We start from the raw sequence: 24682 nt of genomic DNA on the forward strand, positions 1-24682 counted from the left end.
CATTCGAAAAGTTTCCTTGGAAATTCTTGGATTTTGTATCATCGGCGAAAAAGAATGATTCGTGTTCGACGAAGAATTATTTTTTTTATAAAATTATTATGGTTTTTGTAAAAAAATGTTTACCAAAAGATATTTTTTTTGGTAAAAATAAAAAACAAATTAATTATTTTACAAATTTTTTGATCCGTAAATGTCATAATTTAAGTGATAAAATTATTAAACCCGAATATGATGTGATTGTTGTTGGTGGTGGACATGCTGGTGTTGAAGCTGCTGCAGCAGCATCACGAATGAAATGCAAGACTTTATTGATAACGCATAAGTTCGAGACAATCGGAGAGATGAGCTGTAATCCGGCTTTCGGTGGAATCGGTAAAGGACAATTAATTCGTGAAATTGATGCTTTGGATGGTCTTTGTGCTCGAATCTGTGATAAATCGGGAATTCAATATAAAGTTTTAAATCGTAGTAAAGGTACGGCTGTATGGGGATATCGTGCACAGATTGATCGTAAACTTTTCAAACATCATATGCAAGAAGAAATTCGACATACTCCTAATCTTACTGTTCATTGTGCTTCTATCGAAGATCTTTTGCTGGAACATGAATCATCAAACGATGGAAAATTTATTTGCAAAGGTATTGTTACTGATTTAGGAAAATGTATTACTAGTCATTCGGTTGTGATATGTACTGGTACTTTTTTACGAGGAGAAATCAATATCGGATTAGAACATTATCCGGCTGGAAGATTGGGTGATCAACCGGCCATTGGCCTCGCACAAACATTCGAAAAACGTATTGGATTTCGAATGGGTCGGCTTAAAACAGGAACACCACCAAGAATCGATAAAAATACTATTGATTTTAATGGTTTAGAAAAAACATTCGGTGATAATCCTCCATTGCCATTTTCATTTTTAAATTCATCCGTATGGATCAAACCTGAAGATCAATATTATACATGGCTTACATTTACTAATGATAAAGTTGCCGAAATTGTACGTAAAAATATTCATTTAAGTCGTCATGTTCGTGAAGAAGTTCGTGGTCCTCGTTATTGTCCTTCGATTGAATCGAAAATTTTAAAATTTAATAATCGTTCACATCAAATTTGGCTTGAACCCGAAGGATTAGATACGAATGTTATCTATCCGAATGGAATTTCCTGTACATTACCTGAAGATGTACAACGAAATTTGATTAATTCAATTGATGGACTAAAGAATGCAACAATGCTTCGACCAGGATATGGTGTTGAATATGATTATGTTGATCCAAGACAAATTAAACCATCATTAGAAACTAAAAAAGTATCAAATCTTTTTCTAGCCGGACAAATTAATGGTACTACTGGATATGAAGAGGCTGCATCACAAGGTATTATTGCAGGTATAAATGCTGCACTAAATGCTAATAATCATCGATCAGAAAATCCTAATTTACCAAAAGAATTTATTGTTGATCGTACTGAAGCATATATCGGTGTATTAATAGATGATTTAACGTCATTAGGTACTAATGAACCATATCGAATGTTTACTAGTCGTGCAGAATTTCGTTTATATTTACGACCAGATAATGCTGATATTCGTTTAACTGAACGTGGTTATAATATTGGTTGTGTTAATAATGATAGATATGAAAAATTTCTTCAAACCAATAATGCATTGGAAAATGCAAAACAATTTCTACAATCAAAACGTTATTCAATGATCAGATGGGCGAATATTCTCGGGTTAAATAATAATCAAACAAATAGTACAAAAGTAAAAGATGGTTTAGAAATGTTATCCATTTCAAATTTATGTAATTTTGAAAAATTCTACAATATATTCCCTGATGAATTATTTCAAATCAATTCGGATCCTATTCTTATACAACGATTAACATCCGAAGCATTTTATTATCGTGATATAATTGAACAACAAACACTTATGGAAACTGTTAAACGTGAACAATCTACTTGTATTGATGAAAATATTGATTATTATGATGAATGTCTTAATCTTTCAACGGAAGTTCAAGAAATTCTTTCCGAATATAGACCAACAACAATTGGAGCAGCAACTAGAATACCCGGTATAACACCGGCTGCTATTGTAAAAATTTTATTTTTTCTACGTCGAAAACAAATTGTTGATCAAAACAACAAAAAAAATATTATTTACAACCATTCAACATGAACCTTAATCATGTTGTTGTTTTGATCTATTCTTTAATCCAAGCTGTTAATCAATGATTAAAAAAACAAAAAAAAATGATCGCACGCGAATGCAATTTTTGTTGTTTTCACTGCTGTTGTTGTTGTCAAGCAGTTTAAATCGGTTTTATTCGGTTTAATTCTTGTCACATTTTTGGTTGTTGTAAATAAATAAACAAATGTGGATTAAGATTTGGTTGATTGTCCTCGATTTTTAATACGCAAGCTGCCAATGTTTTATTTTTTCAGTTTTTATCATTTGAATCATCACATTTCAAAGTTTATCAATTTGACATTGTTTCCATATTATTGATTGATTGATTGATTGATCCAGCCAATAATAATCATCATAAATTTTTCAATTAATCTTTTCTAAAAAAAACCGTTTAACGATTCTATTATGGCCTCATTAAAAAATTTTTGATATTTTTTGTTGATAAATAATCATATTTCGCGTGCTTCAATCAGACAGACAGACAGACAGAAACACGCTCAGTGAACATTAACGACACTATTGTGTCGAATTGGTGAAATGTCACAAACCGTTGGTGAAAAATTCAGGTCAAAACAAAACAGAAAAATTAATTTTTTGAAATTAAAAATTTTTAATAAAAAATCAACGTAGAAAAATAATTTATTTACAAAACAAATATTTAAAAAATCCAGATGATATGTTATAACAAATGAATAGAAGAAAAAAAAATTGTATACACTTTGTGTATTTATGTGTCATTAAGGGCAAAATATATATATATCCAAGGTAAACCATCGATTAGATCGATTTTCTTTTTGTTTTAATCAAGGCAATTTAGCCACCACCACCAATTGTTATTCTGAAATTGAATTTTCTAATGGTTTTTTTCGTATTTCACCAGCTTGATCATTTGGGTTTGGTACCATAAATATGATGAATATTAATAAAAGAACATCGAATGCCAAAAATATAAAAAATACAAATTGATTGATTTGAATGATAAGCAATGGAAAGGCAAATGCTGTTGTGTTTGGTTATTCAATTGGAAAACGAATGAAAATAAGTTAAAAAATTGATTAATAATGAAATGAAATGAAATAACTTACCGACTAGAAAATTGCAAAACCAATTGACAAACACACCAATGCTTAGACCGGTACTCATTGATGCACTATCAAAAATTTGTCCACCAATCATAAATGGTATCGGTCCTTGACCAATAGCAAACATAAATACATAGAAAAACATCATTGCTATTGTAACAAAATTAAGCCATTCAAATTGATCCTATGATTTAAGTGATTTAAAGAAAAAAATGAAAATAAAATTTAGAAATGAAATTTCATTATTCGTTACTAATAAAAAAAAAAAATATATCTTACATTGAATGACATTGAGATCGGAAGTATCAATAGACCTAATGTTGTACCAATTGTACTGATTAATAACATTGTACGTGATGAAAATGAACGTAATAAACGTGAAGATAATATTGCACATAATGTATTTAATAATGAACAACCAATACTACCATATTGACTTTGTAATTGACTTAGACCAACACTATGAAATGTATTTGTTGAATAATAAAAAACAGCATTTATACCGACTAATTGTTGGCCAGCATGAAGCAAACAAACAATTAATAAACCTTTACGAAAATGTGATTGTTTGAATAGATGTAACAATGAATTATTGCTACCTTCTTCACATTTTTGTTCACGACGTAAATTGGCAATATCATCGGCAACTTCCATTGGATGTTTACGAATTTGTTCTAAAACTTTTATGGCTAATTTTTCACGTCTTTTAACCACAAACAAATATACTGGTGATTCAGGCATAAAAAATAGACCAATCAAACCAACAGTAATAAACATTGCATTAATAAAAAATAATAATTGCCATGATCGGGCTGTTCCAAGTATACTTTCTAAGCCCATAATTTGTGCAAAACATAGGCCACCATTTAAACCCATAACATGTAATGTACCGAATGATGATGATGAACTTTTTGGTGATATTTCCATTAAATACATTGGAACAATACTTGATGCAATGCCTGTATGAAAACCGGCAACTAATCTACCGGCCATAAACATTGGAATGTTTTGCATATATTTTGAACCCCATGTTAAACACATAGCAATTAAACCAAGCATAATATTTAAAAATATAACACCACGTCTACCAATTCGATTTGCTAAATAACCAGTTATAATCGATGTAATCATTGCACCAATAACTAATATTGAAACAGCAATAGACCATATTAATTCAATTTGATTTGTATCAACCGGTACTAATCGATTATGATTATTGATACTATTATTGAAAAATGTTTTAAAAATCTTTAAAATGAAAACAAAAAAAATCGATTAGATCAGAATTTTGGTTTTTTTTTAAAAATCAATCAGAAATGAAAAATTACAAACAAAAAAAACTTACTTGTTCGGGAAGATTCAATACACCAATATTATAACCGGATGCAAATGAATTTGTAAAAAAAACAACAAAAGCACCGATAAAAACTTTAACAGTAATTCCTGAATCATTTGCTGTTATTGTTGGATCAGTTAATGGTTCTTTATATTGTCGATCATCCTTAAATTGTAAATAATTTATAAATAAACGTAAACACATTTTATTATTAAAAAGAAAATATTTGAAAAAATTACGTAAAAAATTAATGAATAATGACAGTAAACGATTACAAATATTCATTTGTAAAAATGTCTGTTTTCTAATTTTCTACAAAAAAAAGAGTGAGAGAAAAACTAAAACTAAACTAAACTAAGTTTTATTTTCCAAAAAAAAAAAAAAAAAATTCTCCCTTCATTCAAGAGTCATTAGCAATGTTTTTTGTTTTTGTTTTCTTCTGTTCGTTTTTTTTTCGATGTTTGATTTTGGAGAAAAGAAAATTTTCCAGTACAGAAGCAAACTGACTACTTGATGATACTTGTTTTTGAATTGAATTGAATTGAATGAATGAATAAGTTTAATGGGCGAGCGAAAGAGAGAGAGAGAGAGAGAGAGAGAGAGAGAGAGAGAAAATTCGGGAAAAAAAATCAAATTATTGATGCTCAGCATCATCACTGTGATGATTAGCTCATTTCATTTCATTTCATTCATGATGATGATATGCTTTATAATCGACCAAATAAATATTTATACATTTTTTGTTTGTTTGTTTGTTTTTCAATGAGATACACTATAGCTATATGTCAAAGATTTTTTTTTCCTGTTTTTTTTTGCTTTTCATAAATTGGAAAAGAACAAGTATACAAGAAGAAGAAGAAGAAAAAAGTTGCAAATTCACATCCGACCGAATGGAATATTTGAACTTGAAATTATATAATTTCGAAAGTAAATGTAGAGAAAGATAAAAGACTTTGTTCACTTACCAACTTGATGATTTGATTGTTGTTGTTGTTGTTGTTGAATGATTTATCATTATGATTATCATTGATTTTTGATGAATTTATCATAAAATCTAATGAATTTATCATTACATCTTGATTAGTTTGCTGTTGATAATTATTATTATTATTATTGTCATGGATGGATAGATATTTTGAATGTGATTGTTGTTGTTGTTGTTGTTGTGAATATTCATCAACAATAATTTTATTTTTTATTGATTGAAGCATTTTTTTATATTATAAAAATTATACTGGAATGTAATTTTGGTAATTTTTTTCTAATTTGTAAAAAAATTTTATTATTATTAACTTTTCTTGATTGATTTACTAATAGTAATAATGATTAATATTGGTAATGATGCCATCAACAGGTGTGTGTAATATATTTACGAATGAGAATTTGATTTTGTCGGACAACAAAGTTTTTGATTACCAACCGAACCAGGTTGAACTGGAAAATCTTGATTTACGAAGGATGAATAAATTTGGGTAATATCGTCGGACAATAATGGTAATGATGATCAACGATTTTTATGTATTTTGAAATTGAATTTGCTTGAATATAGTTTTCAAATTTCAAATGTTTGAATGGCCATACTATAGTTATTGATCGATGTTTTTATATACCCCATAATGTCTGTTTGGTGTGTGATGTATTTGGAGATTATCAAAAAAAAAATGAAAACCACGCGCGTAAATATAAATGTAAAACAAAAACAAAAAAAAAATTATCCTAAAAACCGGGATGCTGTAATCCAGAAACAAAAAACGTGTATTATTTTTTTTGGTTTGTATAAAATGATAACTGTGTGTGCCTATCACCCAGAAAAAAAAAAAGAAAAGAAAGAAAAAACATTAGAAGCAGTAGTTGACGTAAGTGATGATGGTAAGCTTGAAACATATTAATGATAATAACATAATGATTATCAATTGATTGCAATCATCAACCATCATCATTATCACCAAGAAAAAAGACGAAACCAAAGAAAGAAAAAAAAAAGTCAGATTAAATGATGAATATATGATTTTTCTTCTTTTCTTTTCTTTTCTTGATATTCATTAATCTCATTATCAGGCACATCAATGGATAATATTGCAAGAAATTGAAAAGAAAATAATTACAGAACATCATCCTTTTTATATCCAAAAAAAAAAAAAAAAATACATTTTTTGTGTCCCGAAATTGAAACATAGGGACCCGGATCATTTGATTGTTGCTGGTAATGGTGTAATTCTTGGTGGGTTTGTTTCAATGGAAAAAAAAAGAAATTCAAGAATCAATAATTCCGAATATGATCGATTGATTTAAATTTTTGCGAATTCAATTTGAATGACGCGAACCATAAAACGAACAATGTCATCAAACAAAAAGAAAAAAAAGCAAAAGTTTAAGGTCCGAATGGTGGAACCAATTGAGTGATTGATCGATCGATCGATCGATTGACTGATTATAGCATGAATTTTGATACTTGATGATGATAATTGTCTGAATATTGAATGTATTAAATGTTGCTGTCATCATCATGAATGATAATCATGATATGTGGTTGTTGCACAGTACTAAACAGTATTCAAACATGGATTAGATATCCGGTGTATTTGATTGATTGATTGATTAAGTTTGGTCATTTGATCGATTTTTTTTACTGCCATATCAATGAAATGAACATTTCATTATAATCAATGATACTGATGATGATGATAATCAGAAAAAAAAGTATATTTTTAGAACGAAAAATGATGATTAAAAAAAAAAAATATTTCAAAAGAAAGAAAATCAATTCAATCAAAATGGGTAATGAAAGAAAAAATTTTTCTCCTTCCTTCCTTTATTTTTCGCTTGTGGTGGTAATTGTCGGTGATGGTTCTTCCTCCTATTAGTTTATTGAATTATTTTTTCACTAAGGTCGAATCAATCAATCAATAAACCATTTACCATTTACCTTTGCAATGATTTTGATTGATGCTTCAAAAATCATCGTTATTGATCATCATTGGAAACAAACCAGAAAAACAATCAATTTTTGGTCAATGTCAATATTGATCCGTTGGGGAAAAGTGAAAAAAAAGAGAAAAAATACCAAAAATTCTAATCGATCAATATTCTTTGCAAAAAATGATTGATTTTCTTAGTTGTTGTTTTCTAATTGACCTTGTTCCATTTTTTCTGTACTTTTCTTTTTTTTTTTTGTTTTGTTTGTTTACCTTTTGGTAAGATGATGATGTTTTGATATTATCTTGGATCAAGATCTTTTTCTTTTCTTTTCTTTAAGACACCACTTAGGTGATCTGTATGTGTGTGTGTTAGGATTAATTACAGGTGTTTTTAATTGAGGTCACAGCTTTTTAAAAAAATGATGGCCGATCACAGGTAATTTAATTACATTGGGTTACATTGGTGGGCAACAAACACACACACACACACATGGATACCGGAGAAAACCCAGATGTAAATTAGCAAAACAAAATAAAACAATTACATAAGGTTTAAAAACTAAGTTCATTAAAAAAAAATTTAGATTTTTAAAGATGTTTGGGCATTTTCCATTATATCCAGGATCGAATCATCTCGAATGATCATCAAACAAAACAAACAAACATTTTCCTGATGATGTTATCTATGGATATATTTGTTTTTTTTCTGGTTATCAGTCAGTCAGTCCGACAGTTTTGTAAATTTTTTTGTAAATAGAATTTACTAGAATGTTGTATTCATTTCTATTGTTTTTTTTCCTTTTTTTATTTAAATTTTTTTCCTTTCTTTTAAAAAATTCAAATTTAGTTTTGCTATGCAGTGAAGTTTGCTTTCATCGTCGTCGTCGTTCTAATGGATGGCATCGCGACAATGTCATTTTTCTAATACAAAAATGATTAGATGTCAATGTTTAAATATAACCAAAAAAATGAATAATTTCTTCGTAACAACAACTAATCTAATCTAATCAAAATAATTTAATCAAATGAACGATATACAAATTTAAGTCTTCTTTGTACCCAGAAAATAGTTAATAATAATAAAACGAGAATAAATTGATGAAAGAAATGTGCCACGAATCGAATCAAAAAAAAAAAAAAAAAAAAATCAAGCCACAATTATCATTATGACTTTTTCCACTATAAAATTGGTCACATGCTTTTTTTTACTTGGCTATCTAATCGATTTTTGTTTCTCCAATGATTTCGCTTGAAACCAACATGAATAGAAAGAATGCTGAAATCGTGATTATCCAACCAAAAAATCAAAAAAAAAAATCAATCGAATCGTCATCATGTTTCCAATTCAAATACTTGATTGAACTATAAATAATTATTACTGATATTTACAAATTTTACATTTACATTTACATTTTTTGTTTTTTTTTCAAAATTGCAATTCTATTTTGTTTGTAAATTTGGACTGCCATATTATTATGTTACTATAATCTGTCAAAAAAAAAAATCTGTTGATTGAACCTTAGTAATGTAATGTTTTTTTTTTCCTAGCCATAAGGGTTAGTTATACTGAATCAATCAATGAACTTGACTGGATATTTTCCATTTAAAAAAAAAAATGTTAATGTAAACAAATACACATTAAGGAAAGGTTCCGGTAAACAAATATATTATTATCACGTTACCAATAGCATTGAACAACAAACAAAAAAAAAAGAACATAAAGTTTTGTCATCGTGATAAGAGGGTAACCAGTCACAATCACAAATAACTATTTTATTTTTGTGTGGAAAAAATTGACGAAAAAAAAATATTGTCAAAAATCACAAAATATCGGGAGAAAAAAAACAACAGTGTAATTGGTCAAAGACAATCATCATTCTATCGACATATTGTTGCATCAATTTGTTTCAATATAGGTACAATGAGCATTAATTTTTTACGATACATAGGATCGTTTGCGATTGGATTTCGTTCCAAATAAACGGTTGATAATTTTGGTAATTTGGCCAACATTTCAACATTATGCCAATCATTAATTTGATTATCATTACACCAAAGTTCTTCAAGTTCAATTAAATGTTCAATATTTTCAAATTGTTTGATTTGATTGCCAGCCAAATCTATTTTTTTTGGGGGGAGAAATTAAATTAAAATTTTTTTCAACAAAAAAAATCTATAATTAAAAAAAAACACAAACCAAGTGTATTGATCATTAGATTTTTATCAAGATTTTCAATTTTGTTTATTCCATTATGACTAATATACAGTTGTTCCAATTTCGTCAAACAATCCAATCCTTCAATTTTGATTATACGATTTGATTGTATGCTTAATAATGTTAACGAATGAAGATGATCTAAATTTTCCAATTTAGTCACCTTGTTTTTGCCCAAAAATAAATTTTCAAGTTTTGATAGATTTTCAATGTTTTCAATTTTTCTTATACGATTTGCACCTAATTCTAATGTTTCCAAATTAATTAATTGATTTAAATTTTCAATTTTTTCAATTTGATTATTAATAAGAAATAATTTTTTCAAATTAACCAATGTATCAAGTCCTTCGATACGTTTTAGTCGATTAAATGAAAGATCAAGAACTCTGACCAAAAGAATAATGACAAAAGATTAATAAATTTTAGTTTCATTTCAATAATTACTTACTCTAAATTTATTAGATTTGATAAATTTTCAATTTTTTCAATTTGATTATCATACAATTCAAGCTCACGAAGTGTGATAAGCTGTGTTAGACCTTCAATTTTGTTTATCAAATTATTTCGTAAACCAAGAAATTCGGTTTTATTGAGTACATTGAAATTTTTAATCGTTGCTATACGACAATGTGTAAATTCTAATTCTTTTGAATCAATATCCAATTCTATTGGTTCATAATCGGTTGATTCTTCGGAATCTTCATATTTTTCATAACGTTTTGTAATCAGATAAGTTTTACCATCGTTTAATGTTTTATTTGGATCAATAATTGTAGGATCTTCTGGTACTTCTTCGACTGCAACATTATTATCATTATTATTAGTTTCGTTTGACATTTTTTTTCTTCAAATAAATTAATCAGAATTTTTGTTAAATAATAATTAAAAATATTTATCATCAAATCAAATGATTAACATAAATGATTAATCTTTTCCGAAAAAACTTTCTTCACATCAATCATATTTCTGGGAAATTTTTCTTCAACCAATATTACTGCCAATACCGTTTAATCAATAAATGATCAATATTGAAATTGTTTGTTTTTTTTTTGAAAACAATGAATACAAGAGGACAAGCAGAAACTAGTCAATTAAGAGCTAATCTTGAATGTCAACTTGATCGTTTGGTTGCACAATTAGCCGATCTTGAAGCTTGCAAGTAAGTTTGTTGTTGTTGTTCATCTTGTCTTGAATAAATATTCATTCTGAAACCAACATTATGAAACACACAGAAATGATCTTGATATCGATGAATATGAAGAAACAAAAACCGAAACTATTGAACAATTAAAAGAATTTAATGATTCATTAATTAAATTTAAAAAAGGCGATATCACCTTGATCGATGAGATTAGTTCATTTCAATTGGCCATACAGGCAGCTATTAGTAATGCATTTCGTACACCAGAAATTATTCGATTATTTGCCAAAAAACAGCCCACACAATTAAGACTTAAGCTAGCCGATGTGAGTATTTGAATTTGGATATTAGATTTTTTTTTGTTTCTTGGACCGGTATTTTAACTTTTCTTTTTTTTTCAATTATCAAGATTGAACGTGATCATAAAATTGGTACATTGACAAAAGAATCGTATGATTTACAGAAAACCGAAATATTGGCTGCTCTGCAAAGATTGGACGACAAACTTTCAATTGATGAGAAACTTTTTCTTCAGAATAATACTACCGATTCATTGCGAGAATTTAGCCGGATACAGCAACAAGAAACCGGTATGCAGAAAAAAAAATTTTTCATTCGATTTGTACTTTGAAATCTAATTTTTTGATTGCAAATTTTTATTTTTTTTCGTCTCTTTCACTTACCAACAGTTTCTGAACAAAATTTATCAAAGATTTTAAAATGAAATCAACTTTGATGCCATCATTTATTTGATTTTATTATTATTTATCTTTTAAGTTTGTATAGAGCTGAATTTCCTTTTCTTTTCATTTTTTTTTTTTGTTTGTTTGATAAAAAGAAAAAATATTTACTTGTGATTGTATCATATCTACACAATATATATCATATATCAACTGATTAGAAGAATTTCATCGAATCATTTTACCGTTTTTAAACATTCGATTTGATCATCATGCCATAATGTCATCATCTTCTTTTTCTTTCTCTGCTTTTCCATGACAAAGAATGTTTGGATATTAAGAAATACCATGATCAAAACGATGATAAACGATGGTTCGTGGTATCTTATCTTTTTTATCGAATAATAAAGACCATTAGGCTTTCTGGAGATCTATTCAGATCAAAAAACACACACATTAAATACACAGAAGCATGTGAATCCCTTTGAATTTATCAACTTTAATCAATCAATAATCTTGATGTTTTGAAAATTTTTCGTGATTCAAATAAATTTGATCATCATTTTTTTATATGCAAAATATATATTTCTTATTCATTCCTTTTTTATCAATCATTATTGGCGGTGGTCGTTGTCGAATAGCAGCAGCATAAACATTTCATTAATTATTTTTTTCTAATTTGTTTTTTTTAAAAAAGGTGAGTAATTTACATTTTGAAAAATTTTTTCAAAAGGATTTTTATTTTCAAAAAATTTTGTAACGTGTTTTATGAACAAAACATTCTTTCGAGCTACCTCTCTTTCGCTGATTTTGTCTTTGCCTTTCCCCCCTCTCTCACCACCCCACAATAATTTTAGCCATTTAGAAGTGGCATGTAACTAAAAGGTAAGGCGTGTGTTGTATTTCTGTTGTGTTTGGTGTGTGTGTGTTGTGAACATTCTGCTTCGGCTTTTTTTTTCCTATCCTGGCCAATATATTCTTCTCGGATTCTCATTTAATGATTCCACATTCGATCGAATTATTTGTTTTTTGTTGGATTCTAATTGAATTTTATTCTGTGTTTTGATTCGAAAAAAAACGAATCGTAACTGTGAATATTACCTAATGATCATGATAATTGTTTAAATCTCAATATTCGTTTAATTCGATAAAGATTTTTTGTTGATGAATGAAACGAAAAAAAAATCTATGTCAATGTCATCATCATCATATTGTCTTTTGTTTTTATAATCGTTTGTGTATGCGTCTGTATGTGATGATAATAATAATTCAATCATTTTGACCATCATCATTCGAAAAAGATTTGACCAATTCTATAACAGTTTCTTTTCTTTTAAAGAATTTCATTAACACCAGACAAACAAAAATAACACCAAAGAATTTTTTCAGCTGTTCGAATTGTTTGTTGTTTTCTTGTTTCTCTTCAAAAACAAAAAACAAAATATAAATCTCTTGTCATGTTAATATTAATCATTCGAATGTGATAGTTGATAAAGAAAAAAAATAATCAAATGGCTTTTTTCTTGATTTTATTGATTTTTTTTAAAACACTTAAATATAATTCGAATAAATAATATTCATCATCATCATCATCATCATCATTTTATAAAAAAATTTAGTTTATAATTGCAAATAATAATAATAATTAATAATATCATTTATATTATAAAATCATATTAACAAAACAAAAAAAAAAAAAAAAAGAAAAAATGTCATCAACAAATGGATCAACATTAAAAACGAATGGTCAACTTCATGATGAAAGAATTGCTATTCTTGATTGTGGTGCTCAATATGGAAAATTAATTGATCGAAAAGTTCGTGAATTGAATGTAGAATCACATATACTTCCATTGCAAACACCGGCTAAAGTTTTGTTGGAGAAACAATACAAGTAAATAAATTGTTTATGAATAAATTTCTTTAAGAATTTTTATATTATATTTATGATTATTTTAGGGCTATAATAATTTCTGGTGGACCAGGATCCGTATTCTCTGATCAAGCTTTGCCTTATGATCCAGAAATATTTCGTGTTGGATTGCCCGTATTGGGTATCTGTTATGGAATGCAAATGCTGAATAAAGAATTTGGTGGCTCAGTTTTACGCAAAGATGCTCGTGAAGATGGACAATTTACCATTTCTGTGGATAATACTAATCCATTGTTTAGGTATTGTTTTTTGATTTTACTTATTATTATTGGTTTTAATGTATTTGTTTCTATAAAGTAATTTGACGCCAAAGCAAGATGTCTTATTGACACATGGTGATTCTTTATCGGTGGTTGCAAAAGATTTTAAAGTGATAGCTACTTCCAATAATATCATTGTAGCCATCGCTAACGATATGATGAAACTTTATGGTGTTCAATTCCATCCTGAAGTAACTCTTTCCACTAATGGCAATGCAATGTTGAAGAATTTTCTCTACAATATTGCCGGCTTGAAGGGAACATTTACAATGCGATCAAGAGAATCTGAATGTATTGAATACATTCGTAAAGTTGTCGGCAACAATAAAGTCCTGGTAAGTTTCCGGTGTATGTTTTTTTTCACACCATAATGTTTTTACAATTAAATTGTTTTTACATTGTTAGAATCTTGTTAGTGGTGGTGTTGATTCATCTGTATGTGCAGCGTTACTTCGTAAAGCACTTAATCCTGATCAAGTTATTGCAATTCATATTGACAATGGATTTATGCGCAAAAACGAAAGTCGCCTTGTTGAAGAATCGCTTAAAAAAGTTGGCCTTGATATGAAAAGTAATTTCATTTGTTGTTTCTGTTTTGATATCTATATCTATTTTTTTTCTCTCTTTTTTTTAGTCATCAATGCTGCATTAACCTTCTACAATGCCACCACAGTGATTTCATTGTCAAAAGAAGAGCCTGAAAAGAAATATGTCACTAAACCATTGAGTTTAGTTACATCACCCGAAGAGAAGAGAAAAATTATTGGCGATACATTTATAAGAATAGCAGATGATATCATTCGTGATCTAAAACTTGATCCGAACGATGTTCTTCTTGGCCAAGGAACATTAAGGCCTGATCTGATTGAAAGTGCATCTTCATTGGCCAGCTCAAAAGCAGATGCCATAAAAACTCATCATAATGATACTGAATTGGTTAGAAAGCTACGCGATGAAGGTCGTGTAGTTGAACCATTAAAAGATTTTCATAAAGATGAAGTTCGTATACTTGGTCGTGATTTGGGCCTATCTGACGAGCTTGTTAATCGTCATCCATTTCCTGGACCTGGTTTGGCTGTTCGTATATTGTGCGCAGATGAGCCTTATATGGAAAAAGATTATTCTGAAACATCGGTTCTTCTTAAAGTGATCGTCAGCTATGCGACCTCTTTACAAAGGGTATGCATTTGTATTTAAACGTTAGGTAATCATTTGTAAATTGTTTGTCATTTACAGAAACACTCGATGATAAGTAAAATTCATAGCAGCTGTGAGGAAGATGATCGCGAATTTTTAGAAAAATTTTCCACCAAATATAAATTTGTTGCCAGCTTATTACCAATCAAATCAGTTGGTGTTCAAGGTGATTGTCGTTCATATAGCTATGTCGTTGGCCTATCTGAAGATGCTTCACCAAATGAAGACGAAGCAACTATAGCAGATAAATTTCAACAATTGGCACGGCTTGCAAAATTGATACCTCGTATTTGTCATAATGTCAATCGTGTTTGTTATATTTTCGGCGAATCGGTAAAATCTCCAGTGGTGAACATTACTCAAACAACGTTGACGCCAACTGTGATCGCCCAGTTACGTGAAGCGGACCACGTAGCTAATAATATAATGTTTGCACATAACATGGGCCATAAAGTTTCGCAAATGCCAGTTATACTCATACCGATACATTTTGATCGTGAAGTTATAACACGACAGCAATCCTATCAACGTTCAGTAGTCATACGAACTTTTCTAACTGAAGATTTTATGACCGGCGTTCCCGTTATTCCAAATAAGCAAATACCGTTCGCCGTAAGTATAAATCAAATCTGAATATTCTATTTTTTTTCTAATCATTCATTTCTCAAAATAGGTGTTTAATGAAATGGCCGAAACTATTAAACAAATACCTGGTATTTCACGTGTTCTATACGATCTGACACCGAAACCACCGGGAACAACCGAATGGGAATAATGAAAACAGCGTTTGAAAAAAATGTCACCTCAATCATATATAAAGAAACCGACAAAAATCCATAAATGATTTTGATAATGTTTTTTATTGGAAAAAAAATTGAATTACAAAACATGCGAAAAAAAAGACCATTTTAATATAGGCTTGCATTTTTTTTCCTTCATCGTCCCTTATAAAAAAAAAAATAAATAATAAAACTCAATAACTAATAAATTTTTTTAAAAAGAATAATTTTTTTTTAATAATTTAATTTAAATAGATATAGTTAAAATAATAAATATTTCTCGATATTTTTTTTAAAAAAAAAACCAACAATTGCAATCAATGCACCTATAGGTCAACAACAATATAAAAGGTTTTCTTTGGAGAAAATTATTTATAACTTATCCAATATAATATGGTCATGGATTAATTAATTAATAAAAATGATGATGAAAATTGTAAAATAAAATATTTGTATTTTTTTTTTTTTTTTTTGTTTATTCATGTGTATTCATGGGTCTCAAGTAGTGATTGATGTGGTCGGTAAACCTATATACGATGCCAATAATGTCCATAATGATGAATGTCTTGATTGTGATTGTATGGATGATTGAGTTATTGATGTGAAATTCATTGATAATGGATGCTCAAATATTGGAGATGATTGTGGATTTAGATTATATTGTTGTACAATGAATTCGGTTGGCCATATGATTGTCATGATTGATGAAAGCCATTCATATGGAAAGAATGATGTACTTGTGGCCAATAAATATGAAATAATCATTGCAATAGATAGATAAAGAAATTGTTGAATGTAATAAATTCTATTTATTTAATTAATGAAATGAATGAGATTAATTGGATAATACTTATTATAAAAATTCAAACCTTTTCAAGTTTTTTCTTGCTTTAGGTAATGTTGAAATTTCTTCTTTTAAAATAAATTTTCTTATTCCAAGTACATAATCTTCCCAATATGATGACCAATTTAGATTTCGAACATCAAAATGAAATTCCTGTTATTTTTCATTATATATTTTATCATCAATAAAAAATATGATATTTTCAAAGCTTACCTTTTGATCGATACCTCGAAGTTCTTGTGACAAAGCAATCACATTTGTGGAATCAAAATTCCATCCACGTGTTGTGAAATATTCAAGTGCTTCGATTGCTCGTTGAAGTTTTTGGTAAATTCGAATAAGCCTATTGAGAAAAAAAAATTATTAAAAAACATTATAATATTGATAGCATAACATACATTGGTTTTTGCCAGCATAACAAACGTATACCATCGATTAGATATGCCGGTATTAAATGACAAAAAACACTACAAATTCGATTGAATGATCCAGATTCTTTGAATGTTCCACCTGGATATCGAAAAACATTAAGGCTGGGATATTTTATTATTAACGGGAAAACGATCCTTTCGATATCACTCCATTTCAGTGTATTCAATGTTCCCGAAGTACAATTATAAATTTGAATATTTTTTGGTCTTCGCATAGCAGTATACCATGCAACGGCTATCATTAAATTGATTACCATATCCACTGGGATTATATCGGCACAAGCCTTTGAATCATACAACATTGATCGCAATAATCCTTTACCCGAAGCCAATACCATTCCAGTTGGTCCATTAATATTGTCCACCCAACCGGGATATGGTTCACGCCAAGCAGCAGTAACAATAGATGGCCGTACAATGGCAACAGGAAGTGTACCTTGTTCATTCAATAATAATGTTTCGGCTAACGCTTTTGTATAGGTATAAGTGTTAGGTCGATTACCTAACAATTGAGGTGTTACCGCTGCTAATGTTTCATCATCCATCCATTCGTTAAGTTCGATTATTTTATTATATGGCACAGTAATTGGATAAAATTGTTCACCAACATCATGACGGTCACAATTAGAGTAAGCCGTAGAAACATGAACAAATGCTTCCAATTTTTTCATTTTACGACAAAGTTCCAACATATGTCTCGTACCTAATGCATTGAAATTGATTGAAGTTCTAAATAGGATAGAAATAGAAAATTGCCAATTTTTTCTCATTAAAAACAAAAAATCAAATAATTTACAAACCTCATTGGCTCATCAAACTTAACAGTGGCAGCCGAATGAAAAACGATTGAAACTTCTTGATTTAATAATTCAATGTTAGTATCGGAAATACCTAAACCGGGTAATACAATGTCACCAGGAATTACAATCACTTTATCCAAAAGGTTAGCATTCATTTCACGAACTCTATCGAAAATCTAATAGAAAAAATTTTCAATACAAAAATCGAGAATAAATTTATTTTATTTTTTTTTTCAAATGACAAACCTTTGATCGAATAAGCTCATTCAATCGATCACATGGATCAACATTTTTCTTCGTACGAAGAAGAATATAAATTGATTTAATATTCGAACATGATCGAAGTAATTTTTCAACCAAAACTTTACCCATAAAACCGGATGCACCGGTAATAAATATTGATTTATTTGCATAGAATGATGAAATTAATGAATCATTAATTGAATTCATTACACCTAATGATGTATGCATCTCATCCATATTAGCATTATCAATAACGTTACGATGATTTTCATTCATTGTTTTCATTTTGTTGTTTATGATTATTTTAGGAAATGAATGTTGAAAAGAATTTCTATCCTTTTATTTATATAAAGTATTGAAGAAAAAAAAACAAACAAAAAATAGGGGAAAAACAAAAACAAAACGGAAGTATTATTAAATCAAGAATATGCTTAATGTAGAAAACAAAAATGATAAAAACACACTTTCCATTATGGGATAGGGGATAATTTTGGTGATAATAATAATAATAATAATAATCATAATCATTCATTTACATTAAAAATTGTTGAACTAAAAAAAATTATGCACCGGATCAATAACAATTAGCTAAAATAGGCGACGATAATAAATACAGTAGCACCAGAAATTTGATCGATTCGAAAGAATTTCCTAGATTGATGATCGTCATACAATTGATAGGTCAGTAATCTGACCGGGGTTTTTCTTTTTGATTAATAAAAAACAAAAAAAACAAAAATATTCTTCTTTCGTCATGGATATGCGTCAAACTTTTAATCAAAAATTGAAATTTAAAAGAAAAATATCGGTGAAATTCACCGATATTAATTGAATTTAATTTTCAAAAAAAAAAACAATCTAATCACAGACAGTGCAAACACCACCATCGCCAACAACAAACGATGGCCATGATATTAATTGGTCACAAAAAAAAAGATTCACAAACACACACAGCAACAACAACAAACAACGAAAAAATCAAACGATCTTGAAGACGACTGGACAAAAACACAATGATTATTGAATTGAAACAAACAAAAAAAATTGAAACAAAAAAGAAACAAAACTGATGATAACTTATTTTTGCAAAAAAAAAATCGGGAAATTTCAGGCATACACAAAAAAAAATAATAAATTCAATAATGATGACGATGATGATGACTATGAACAATCTTCTTCATGTTCATATAACTTCAGATCATCATAATCATCATTACCAATTAATTTCAAGTTCAATTTCATTTTTGTTTGTTTAACAAACGTTTAATAATATTGACATTGAATTTTCTGTGTTTGTTTGCTTTTTTTTTGTTGTTGATGTGAATGAATGAAGAAAATCCGATAAAAAAAATTATCGCTGTGTTTGTGTGTGTGCTGTATTTTTTGTTTTGCATGTTCCAGTCCCTAAGTCGATATTTTTTTTTTTATTTTGATACACACACCAGCACACTTTCTAAAGTATCAAATTGAGATTGTAACAAACAACAACAACAAATCATCATCATCATTTGTTGAGAGAAGAGAAAAAACAAACCTTTTCATATGAAAAAAAAGAAAAAAAAGCAAAAAAAAAGCAAAAAAAAAAAGAAAAAAATAAAAATCTTTTCCATTTACAGTAATTGTATCGAAATGGCTTCTTTCCTGCCTGGCATTTGTTATTGTTGTTGTTGAATTGATGAAAACATCAGAATTGTATCGAATGTTATTTTTTTCCTATAATTTTTCTGCATCAACATCATATGCAAATGATGTTATGAAAATTTTCAATATTTTTCATGATGTACAAAAAGAAATTTCCAAAACATCAAACATGAACAAACAAACACAGAACGCAAAAGAGAAAGCGGAAAAGGATGTTTTTGGACATTTTTGGAAAAAAAACAAAAAATGATTATATTGATAGAAATAATGAATATGAATTCATCAATGTAAATGATGGATTTAAAGAAATGAAAATCGATGCCATCGATTTCGTTAAATGATACCATTTTTGGGGCCAATTTAACTTTCTCTTTTTTTTTGTTCTCCAATGTATTTGATCTTGATTTTTTGTTTCACTAACAAAAAAAAGATGTTATCTGAAATTTTTTTTTTTGCAAGTGCAAAAAAATTTCTGACCTCATCTCGTCTTAATAAGGATGAAAGTCAAGAGCAATAGTGAGAGTAGAAATAAAAAACGTGTATTTGAAAACAAGAAGATCTTGATGACTGAAAGAAAGTCTGGATTCAAATCAAGGAAGTTCATTGAACAACAAACAAACAACAACAAAAATTGTGACCTTTTATGTTGTCCAAAAAAAAAAAAAAAAAATCATACGTTTTTTCCCCATTTATATTCATGTGTTAGATAAAACTAAACCAACAACAACAACAACAACAAAAAACGAAAAAAAATGTGATAAAATCATCCAATAAAAAAAACATCCATATAATAAGTAAGGGAGAGAGAGAGAGAGAGAGAGAGAGAGAGAAAGAAAAATAAGCAAAATCTTAAAGAAAAGGTCAACTAATTTTATATTCATTAAAATTGATTATTCAATTTGTGTGTGTGGGAAGATTATTATGTTATTATTATGATGTTAAATATTAATGGAATGGGCATAAAAATAAAACACACACAAAAAAAATGTGATAAAATGAAATAAATTTTCATTTTCGTTTTGTTATCATGATGGCATAAATATCATATCATATATTTTTTTTTTTTGCAGGATATCAGTTAGTAGGTCAAACAATGGAACAAACAAGGCTGTGTGTACACCTGTGTGCTGTGTGTGTCTGTTTGGAACCGGTATGAAATGAAAAACAATTGAGAACACAAATCACTGTGTTGTTGTTGTTGTTTCACTTTTTGATTTGATTTTTCATAATAAATGAATGAATGAATGAAACAGGATTTAAATTTGCAATCGAAAAAAGAAAAGAAAAGAAAACAATCTTTTCACATTATATGGGCTCAAGGTCATCTGAAAGTTTTTTGGATGTCATGATTGAAAATAGTCTATATATTGATAATGATCCTGATTTAGATGTGAATTGATTGATTGAACAAAAATTAAAGAGAAACAAAAAAAATTTGATTGTTGTTGTCGAGAAAAACAATAATAATAACAACAACAAACCAGGAACCAAGTAAAAAAAAAGGAAACTTTTTTTCTTTTTTTGTTGTCTGGTCAAAAAAAGAAATATTTCATTGTAAAATGAACTTACCTTTTTTTTCTGTTGAAATCGAATGAATTGAAAAGAATTACACATTAAATTGGTTTATCGAATGGATTTTGATTTTTTTTTGAAAAAAACAAATTTTCAATTTTTAAATTGTCAATCAAAACAAAAGAAAAAAAGAACAGGGTACTAATCGTAGAAGCTGAAATTGATTGATTTTCATTGTGAAAAAATTAAGGTCGTTAAACAATTTTTTCAACAAAAAAAAAAAATTTGTCAATTCATCATTTCATCGAAGGAAAACACGGTAAATTCGGTTGAGTACAGTATTTGAGAAACAAAACAAAACAAACAAACAAACAAAAAATTCAATGAAATTCCATTGACGCATTTTCTTTTTTTTTCGGATGAAATTAATTAATCTAAAGATGCTCGTCGTTGCTTCGATCATCTTTAATCTTTTCAAAAAAAATATTGATCTAATAAAATGTTTGACAAATATGGATTTTTTCATTTTCATTTTTCATTTTTTCGGATTCGAACGGAAATTATTCGATCGATTAAAATTTGTCGACTGCGCCATCTATTGATTCGATTTTCAAAACTCGATGAGAAATATTTCTGACCAAAAATAATTTTTCAAAAAAAAAAAAAAAAGTTTCTGGGAATTTCATTTTTTTTTCTGTTTTAGAGTGAGCGGCTTTGGCATGCATATGCAGCATTTTGTGCAGCGTGTTCAAATAATTCCTCTTCCTTTTCTGTTTTTGTGTTTCTGTGTGTGAAAAACTTGAACAACGATGGTATGTTTTTCTTAATTTTTCTTAATTTTCAAATTGATTAATTAATTCGATTCTTTGATAATCTGTTTAGCCACCAAAACAAGATAAAGGAAAAAAAGATCCCAAAGGTGGGAAAGCTAAAAAAGAAGGAGGTGGAGGTGGAAAAGCCAAAAAGAAGGTTTGTTTGATTTTGTTTTCGATATTCTTTCGAAGAAAGAAATTTGAATATTCCTTTTCATTAATGAAATTTTCTTATTCTTTTTTTTGTTTTGTTTGTTTGATTTGAAATTAAAACCAAGAAGAAGTGGTCGAAAGGAAAAGTTCGTGACAAGTTGAACAATTTGGTCTTGTTCGATAAAGCAACATATGATAAATTTGTAAAAGAAGTTCCATCATATAAATTGATAACACCAAGTTTAGTATCCGAACGTCTTAAAGTTCGATCATCATTAGCTAAACGTGCATTAAGTGAATTACATGGAAAAGGTCTTATCCGATTGATCGAAAAACATCATTCACAAATGATTTTTACCCGTAACACAAAGGCTGATGATGCACCCGAAGTTGAAGAAGTCGAAGAACAACCGACCAAGGGTAAAAAAGGCAAACAAAAGGCCTAAATTTTATTCTACATCATTATTTTTTGGTTTTTTTTCGTGTAAGAAAATGATTTTTTTTACTGAAATAAATAAATAAAAAAATATTGAAAAAAAAACAATAAAATTGACGTCAATGTGTGGGTTGAAAGACAACAATTTCATTTTGGAATCATGAAAAAAAATTTAATCTACTTTATAATGGATTTCATAATCATCATAGTTACGTAATAGCAAAAGAAAGTTTCTCGAGAGATAGGTTTAAAACAAAAAATTCCAATGAATTTTTTTTTTGTTTTTGAATTTTTAAATTATTAATGAACAGTTGAAAAGACAGAAATGAAGAAATGATATTTCGTATAACATCATTCTGTTTTTATTTTGATTTTGTTTTTTCTATAGGTTTAAAAATTAATTATTCAATTATAAATGTAAGTTTTTATCAACGAAACATTGTTTTTTTTGTCAATCTTTTTTTCCCGAATCTTTCTGATCCCATAAAATTCTTTCGAATAAAAAAAACATTCGAAATTAAAAATTCGAACGCGAAAAAAAACCACCGACTATTTTAACCCGGATTGATTGGTTGGAAATATCATATTCAAAATAGTATCCATTGTATATAGCAGAATATTCTGTTCATTCGAACAATGAATGAATTCTGCAACAAACAAAGATGAATAGATCATTCAACGAAAGAGAAAAACATGAAGAAAAAAAAATGATGATGATGATGATGGTGTTTTTGTTTTGGTTGCCGTCATTATTATTATTATATGAGCTCACAACATCAACATCACCAAAATAATAATAACCAAACAAAGCAGCAATGGTGAAAAAAAACATCATCATCATCTCCGTTCGCTATATAGCGAATGAAATGAATAAAATGAAAAAAGAGAGAAAATGAAATAAATATTCTTATGTAGAATATATCGGTGAAAAAAAAAGTTTTGCATTTTTTTTTGATTCTGACAACAACAACAATAACAGCAAAAAACCCAATCAAAGAAAGAATAATAATCCAGTTATGCATTTTGTTGTTTGATGTTTTTTGGTTGTTTTTCAATAAGTTCTGAGTTCAATTTTTCATCATTATTGTGTTGTTTGAATTGTGCACCAACAACAACAACAACAACAAACAAAAAACATGTCCAAAATTATGAAATAAATTCTGATTAGATTGAAAAAAAAGGTTTTCTTTTCTGCTGCTACAGATTCTTCACCGTAGTTTCGTTTGTTTTTCTTGTTTCAAATAGTGATATTATCATTGGATACGATGATGGTGATGGCGGAAAGAAAATAAAACGCTAGAAAGAGAAAAGTGAGAGAGAGAAAGATACATAAAAAAAGTTGTGAAAAAAAAATGTTGATCATCATCAAGATCATCGAGAGGGAAAAAACGGCAACAACAACAACAACAAAATTAACTTGTTCGACCTCAAAGTTTTGTGTGTGCAAAAAAAAAAATAATGAATTCATCGAGCAAGATAAACAAGTTAGCTAATTGGATCAAATTATCAACATAATTTCTTTTCAAAAACGGACAGCTATTGATTGATTGATTGATCTGGTCAAGTCAATTCACTCATTTAACCAAAAAAAAAAAATCGAACACAGAATCTTCGAATGAAAACAACAACAACAGTAACAACGCTACCATCATCAATGATATTGATCAATGCCATTTGATTATGGTAATTAATCAAAGAAAAAAAAGACGAAATTCATTCAGTTTTTCTTTCTTCACTCTTTCATTGATTCTTTGCTTGTTTGGGTGTGTGCGGTAGAATTTCTAAAGTAATGATTTATCATCATCATCATCATACTGAATGATGAATGAAAAAAAATGAAAAGTGCAAAAGAAAAATTGATGCAGTTGAATTTATGACGTCGACATTATCAACGATCAACCATCATCAAAACAAGCAAGCAACTCAATAATTTTGTTGTTTTTTTTCGTCTTTTTTTTTGGTGAAAATTCTTTCGTTTCAAATCAACTTGTTGATGTTTGTTTACCTTTTATTTTTTGCTTAAAAAATTTTCAAAGTTCAAAATAAATGGATCGAATCGATTTTGGTCTTA

The 24682-nt window shown here is 28.4% G+C and overlaps 7 protein-coding genes across 9 annotated transcripts; 4 read left to right on the forward strand and 3 right to left on the reverse strand.

Moving 5' to 3' along the window:
• Positions 1-37: 37 nt before the first annotated feature.
• Positions 38-4001, forward strand: LOC113790331 (5-taurinomethyluridine-[tRNA] synthase subunit MTO1, mitochondrial). Its single transcript, XM_027339985.2, has one exon. It carries the CDS (start codon positions 99-101, stop codon positions 2184-2186), a length of 2088 nt encoding a protein of 695 aa, XP_027195786.2. The 5' UTR covers positions 38-98; the 3' UTR covers positions 2187-4001.
• On the reverse strand, positions 2820-6213 carry LOC113790335 (solute carrier family 2, facilitated glucose transporter member 3-like). Its single transcript, XM_027339990.2, has 5 exons — positions 5582-6213; positions 4626-4781; positions 3560-4528; positions 3284-3464; positions 2820-3198 (listed from the first exon to the last, which is right to left on the reverse strand). The coding sequence occupies exons 1-5, from the start codon at positions 5825-5827 to the stop codon at positions 3032-3034; spliced, it is 1719 nt and encodes a 572-aa protein (XP_027195791.2). The 5' UTR covers positions 5828-6213; the 3' UTR covers positions 2820-3031.
• A 3039-nt stretch (positions 6214-9252) lies between these two features.
• On the reverse strand, positions 9253-10586 carry LOC113790348 (uncharacterized). The gene is made up of 3 exons (XM_027340007.2): positions 10198-10586; positions 9732-10135; positions 9253-9654 (listed from the first exon to the last, which is right to left on the reverse strand). Exons 1-3 carry the CDS (start codon positions 10584-10586, stop codon positions 9413-9415), a joined length of 1035 nt encoding a protein of 344 aa, XP_027195808.2. The 3' UTR covers positions 9253-9412.
• Positions 10587-10776: 190 nt separating this feature from the next.
• Positions 10777-12149, forward strand: LOC113790355 (protein LZIC-like). Its single transcript, XM_027340013.2, has 4 exons — positions 10777-10908; positions 10982-11216; positions 11300-11480; positions 11580-12149. The coding sequence occupies exons 1-4, from the start codon at positions 10808-10810 to the stop codon at positions 11612-11614; spliced, it is 552 nt and encodes a 183-aa protein (XP_027195814.2). The 5' UTR covers positions 10777-10807; the 3' UTR covers positions 11615-12149.
• Positions 12150-12179: 30 nt separating this feature from the next.
• Positions 12180-15966, forward strand: bur (GMP synthase burgundy). The gene is made up of 8 exons (XM_075819569.1): positions 12180-12259; positions 13268-13464; positions 13530-13742; positions 13801-14098; positions 14169-14334; positions 14398-14942; positions 15000-15572; positions 15634-15966. Exons 2-8 carry the CDS (start codon positions 13280-13282, stop codon positions 15733-15735), a joined length of 2082 nt encoding a protein of 693 aa, XP_075675684.1. The 5' UTR covers positions 12180-12259; positions 13268-13279; the 3' UTR covers positions 15736-15966.
• A 222-nt stretch (positions 15967-16188) lies between these two features.
• LOC113790334 (fatty acyl-CoA reductase 2-like) lies at positions 16189-21327 on the reverse strand. Of its 3 annotated transcripts, none has more exons than XM_075819574.1 (7): positions 21268-21327; positions 18061-18393; positions 17815-17990; positions 16982-17743; positions 16797-16926; positions 16609-16736; positions 16189-16544 (listed from the first exon to the last, which is right to left on the reverse strand). In XM_075819574.1, exons 1-7 carry the CDS (start codon positions 21310-21312, stop codon positions 16238-16240), a joined length of 1881 nt encoding a protein of 626 aa, XP_075675689.1. In that variant the 5' UTR covers positions 21313-21327; the 3' UTR covers positions 16189-16237. The 3 variants fall into 3 exon arrangements, with proteins under 3 accessions (XP_075675689.1, XP_075675693.1, XP_027195790.2); XM_075819578.1 differs by lacking the exon at positions 21268-21327 and adding an exon at positions 18594-19098 and having other exon boundaries at positions 18061-18388; XM_027339989.2 differs by lacking the exon at positions 21268-21327 and adding an exon at positions 18594-19098.
• Positions 21328-21894: 567 nt separating this feature from the next.
• On the forward strand, positions 21895-22769 carry RpS25 (ribosomal protein S25). The gene is made up of 3 exons (XM_027340014.2): positions 21895-22022; positions 22093-22179; positions 22304-22769. Exons 1-3 carry the CDS (start codon positions 22020-22022, stop codon positions 22619-22621), a joined length of 408 nt encoding a protein of 135 aa, XP_027195815.2. The 5' UTR covers positions 21895-22019; the 3' UTR covers positions 22622-22769.
• Positions 22770-24682: the final 1913 nt, after the last annotated feature.

This window comes from Dermatophagoides pteronyssinus, unplaced genomic scaffold (assembly GCF_027571235.1).
Source record: "Dermatophagoides pteronyssinus isolate colony J.1.1.1.1 unplaced genomic scaffold, Derpt_VIB-CSIC_2022.12 sq0001, whole genome shotgun sequence".
NCBI classification, from domain to species: Eukaryota; Metazoa; Arthropoda; class Arachnida; order Sarcoptiformes; family Pyroglyphidae; genus Dermatophagoides; species Dermatophagoides pteronyssinus.

Excerpts from the sequence above, each read along its gene's own strand:
- LOC113790355 (XM_027340013.2), top strand. The coding sequence starts at position 10,808 with ATGAATACAAGAGGACAAGCAGAAACTAGTCAATTAAGAGCTAATCTT. Across the intron at positions 10,909-10,981 it reads GCCGATCTTGAAGCTTGCAA|AAATGATCTTGATATCGATG; the intron begins GTAAGTTTGTTG and ends TGAAACACACAG. Across the intron at positions 11,217-11,299 it reads TAAGACTTAAGCTAGCCGAT|ATTGAACGTGATCATAAAAT; the intron begins GTGAGTATTTGA and ends TCAATTATCAAG.
- LOC113790331 (XM_027339985.2), top strand. The coding sequence starts at position 99 with ATGGTTTTTGTAAAAAAATGTTTACCAAAAGATATTTTTTTTGGTAAA.
- LOC113790348 (XM_027340007.2), bottom strand. The coding sequence starts at position 10,586 with ATGTCAAACGAAACTAATAATAATGATAATAATGTTGCAGTCGAAGAA. Across the intron at positions 10,136-10,197 it reads TCAAATCTAATAAATTTAGA|AGTTCTTGATCTTTCATTTA; the intron begins GTAAGTAATTAT and ends TCTTTTGGTCAG. Across the intron at positions 9,655-9,731 it reads TCTAATGATCAATACACTTG|ATTTGGCTGGCAATCAAATC; the intron begins GTTTGTGTTTTT and ends CAAAAAAAATAG.
- LOC113790335 (XM_027339990.2), bottom strand. The coding sequence starts at position 5,827 with ATGCTTCAATCAATAAAAAATAAAATTATTGTTGATGAATATTCACAA. Across the intron at positions 4,782-5,581 it reads ACAATCAAATCATCAAGTTG|GATGATCGACAATATAAAGA; the intron begins GTAAGTGAACAA and ends TTACAATTTAAG. Across the intron at positions 4,529-4,625 it reads TATTGAATCTTCCCGAACAA|ATTTTTAAAACATTTTTCAA; the intron begins GTAAGTTTTTTT and ends TTCATTTTAAAG.
- bur (XM_075819569.1), top strand. The coding sequence starts at position 13,280 with ATGTCATCAACAAATGGATCAACATTAAAAACGAATGGTCAACTTCAT. Across the intron at positions 13,743-13,800 it reads AATACTAATCCATTGTTTAG|TAATTTGACGCCAAAGCAAG; the intron begins GTATTGTTTTTT and ends GTTTCTATAAAG. Across the intron at positions 15,573-15,633 it reads ATAAGCAAATACCGTTCGCC|GTGTTTAATGAAATGGCCGA; the intron begins GTAAGTATAAAT and ends TTCTCAAAATAG.
- RpS25 (XM_027340014.2), top strand. Across the intron at positions 22,180-22,303 it reads GTGGAAAAGCCAAAAAGAAG|AAGTGGTCGAAAGGAAAAGT; the intron begins GTTTGTTTGATT and ends AAAACCAAGAAG.
- LOC113790334 (XM_075819574.1), bottom strand. The coding sequence starts at position 21,312 with ATGTGTAATTCTTTTCAATTCATTCGATTTCAACAGAAAAAAAAG. Across the intron at positions 18,394-21,267 it reads GATTTCAACAGAAAAAAAAG|GATAGAAATTCTTTTCAACA; the intron begins GTAAGTTCATTT and ends TATAAATAAAAG. Across the intron at positions 16,545-16,608 it reads GCAAGAAAAAACTTGAAAAG|AATTTATTACATTCAACAAT; the intron begins GTTTGAATTTTT and ends TTAAATAAATAG.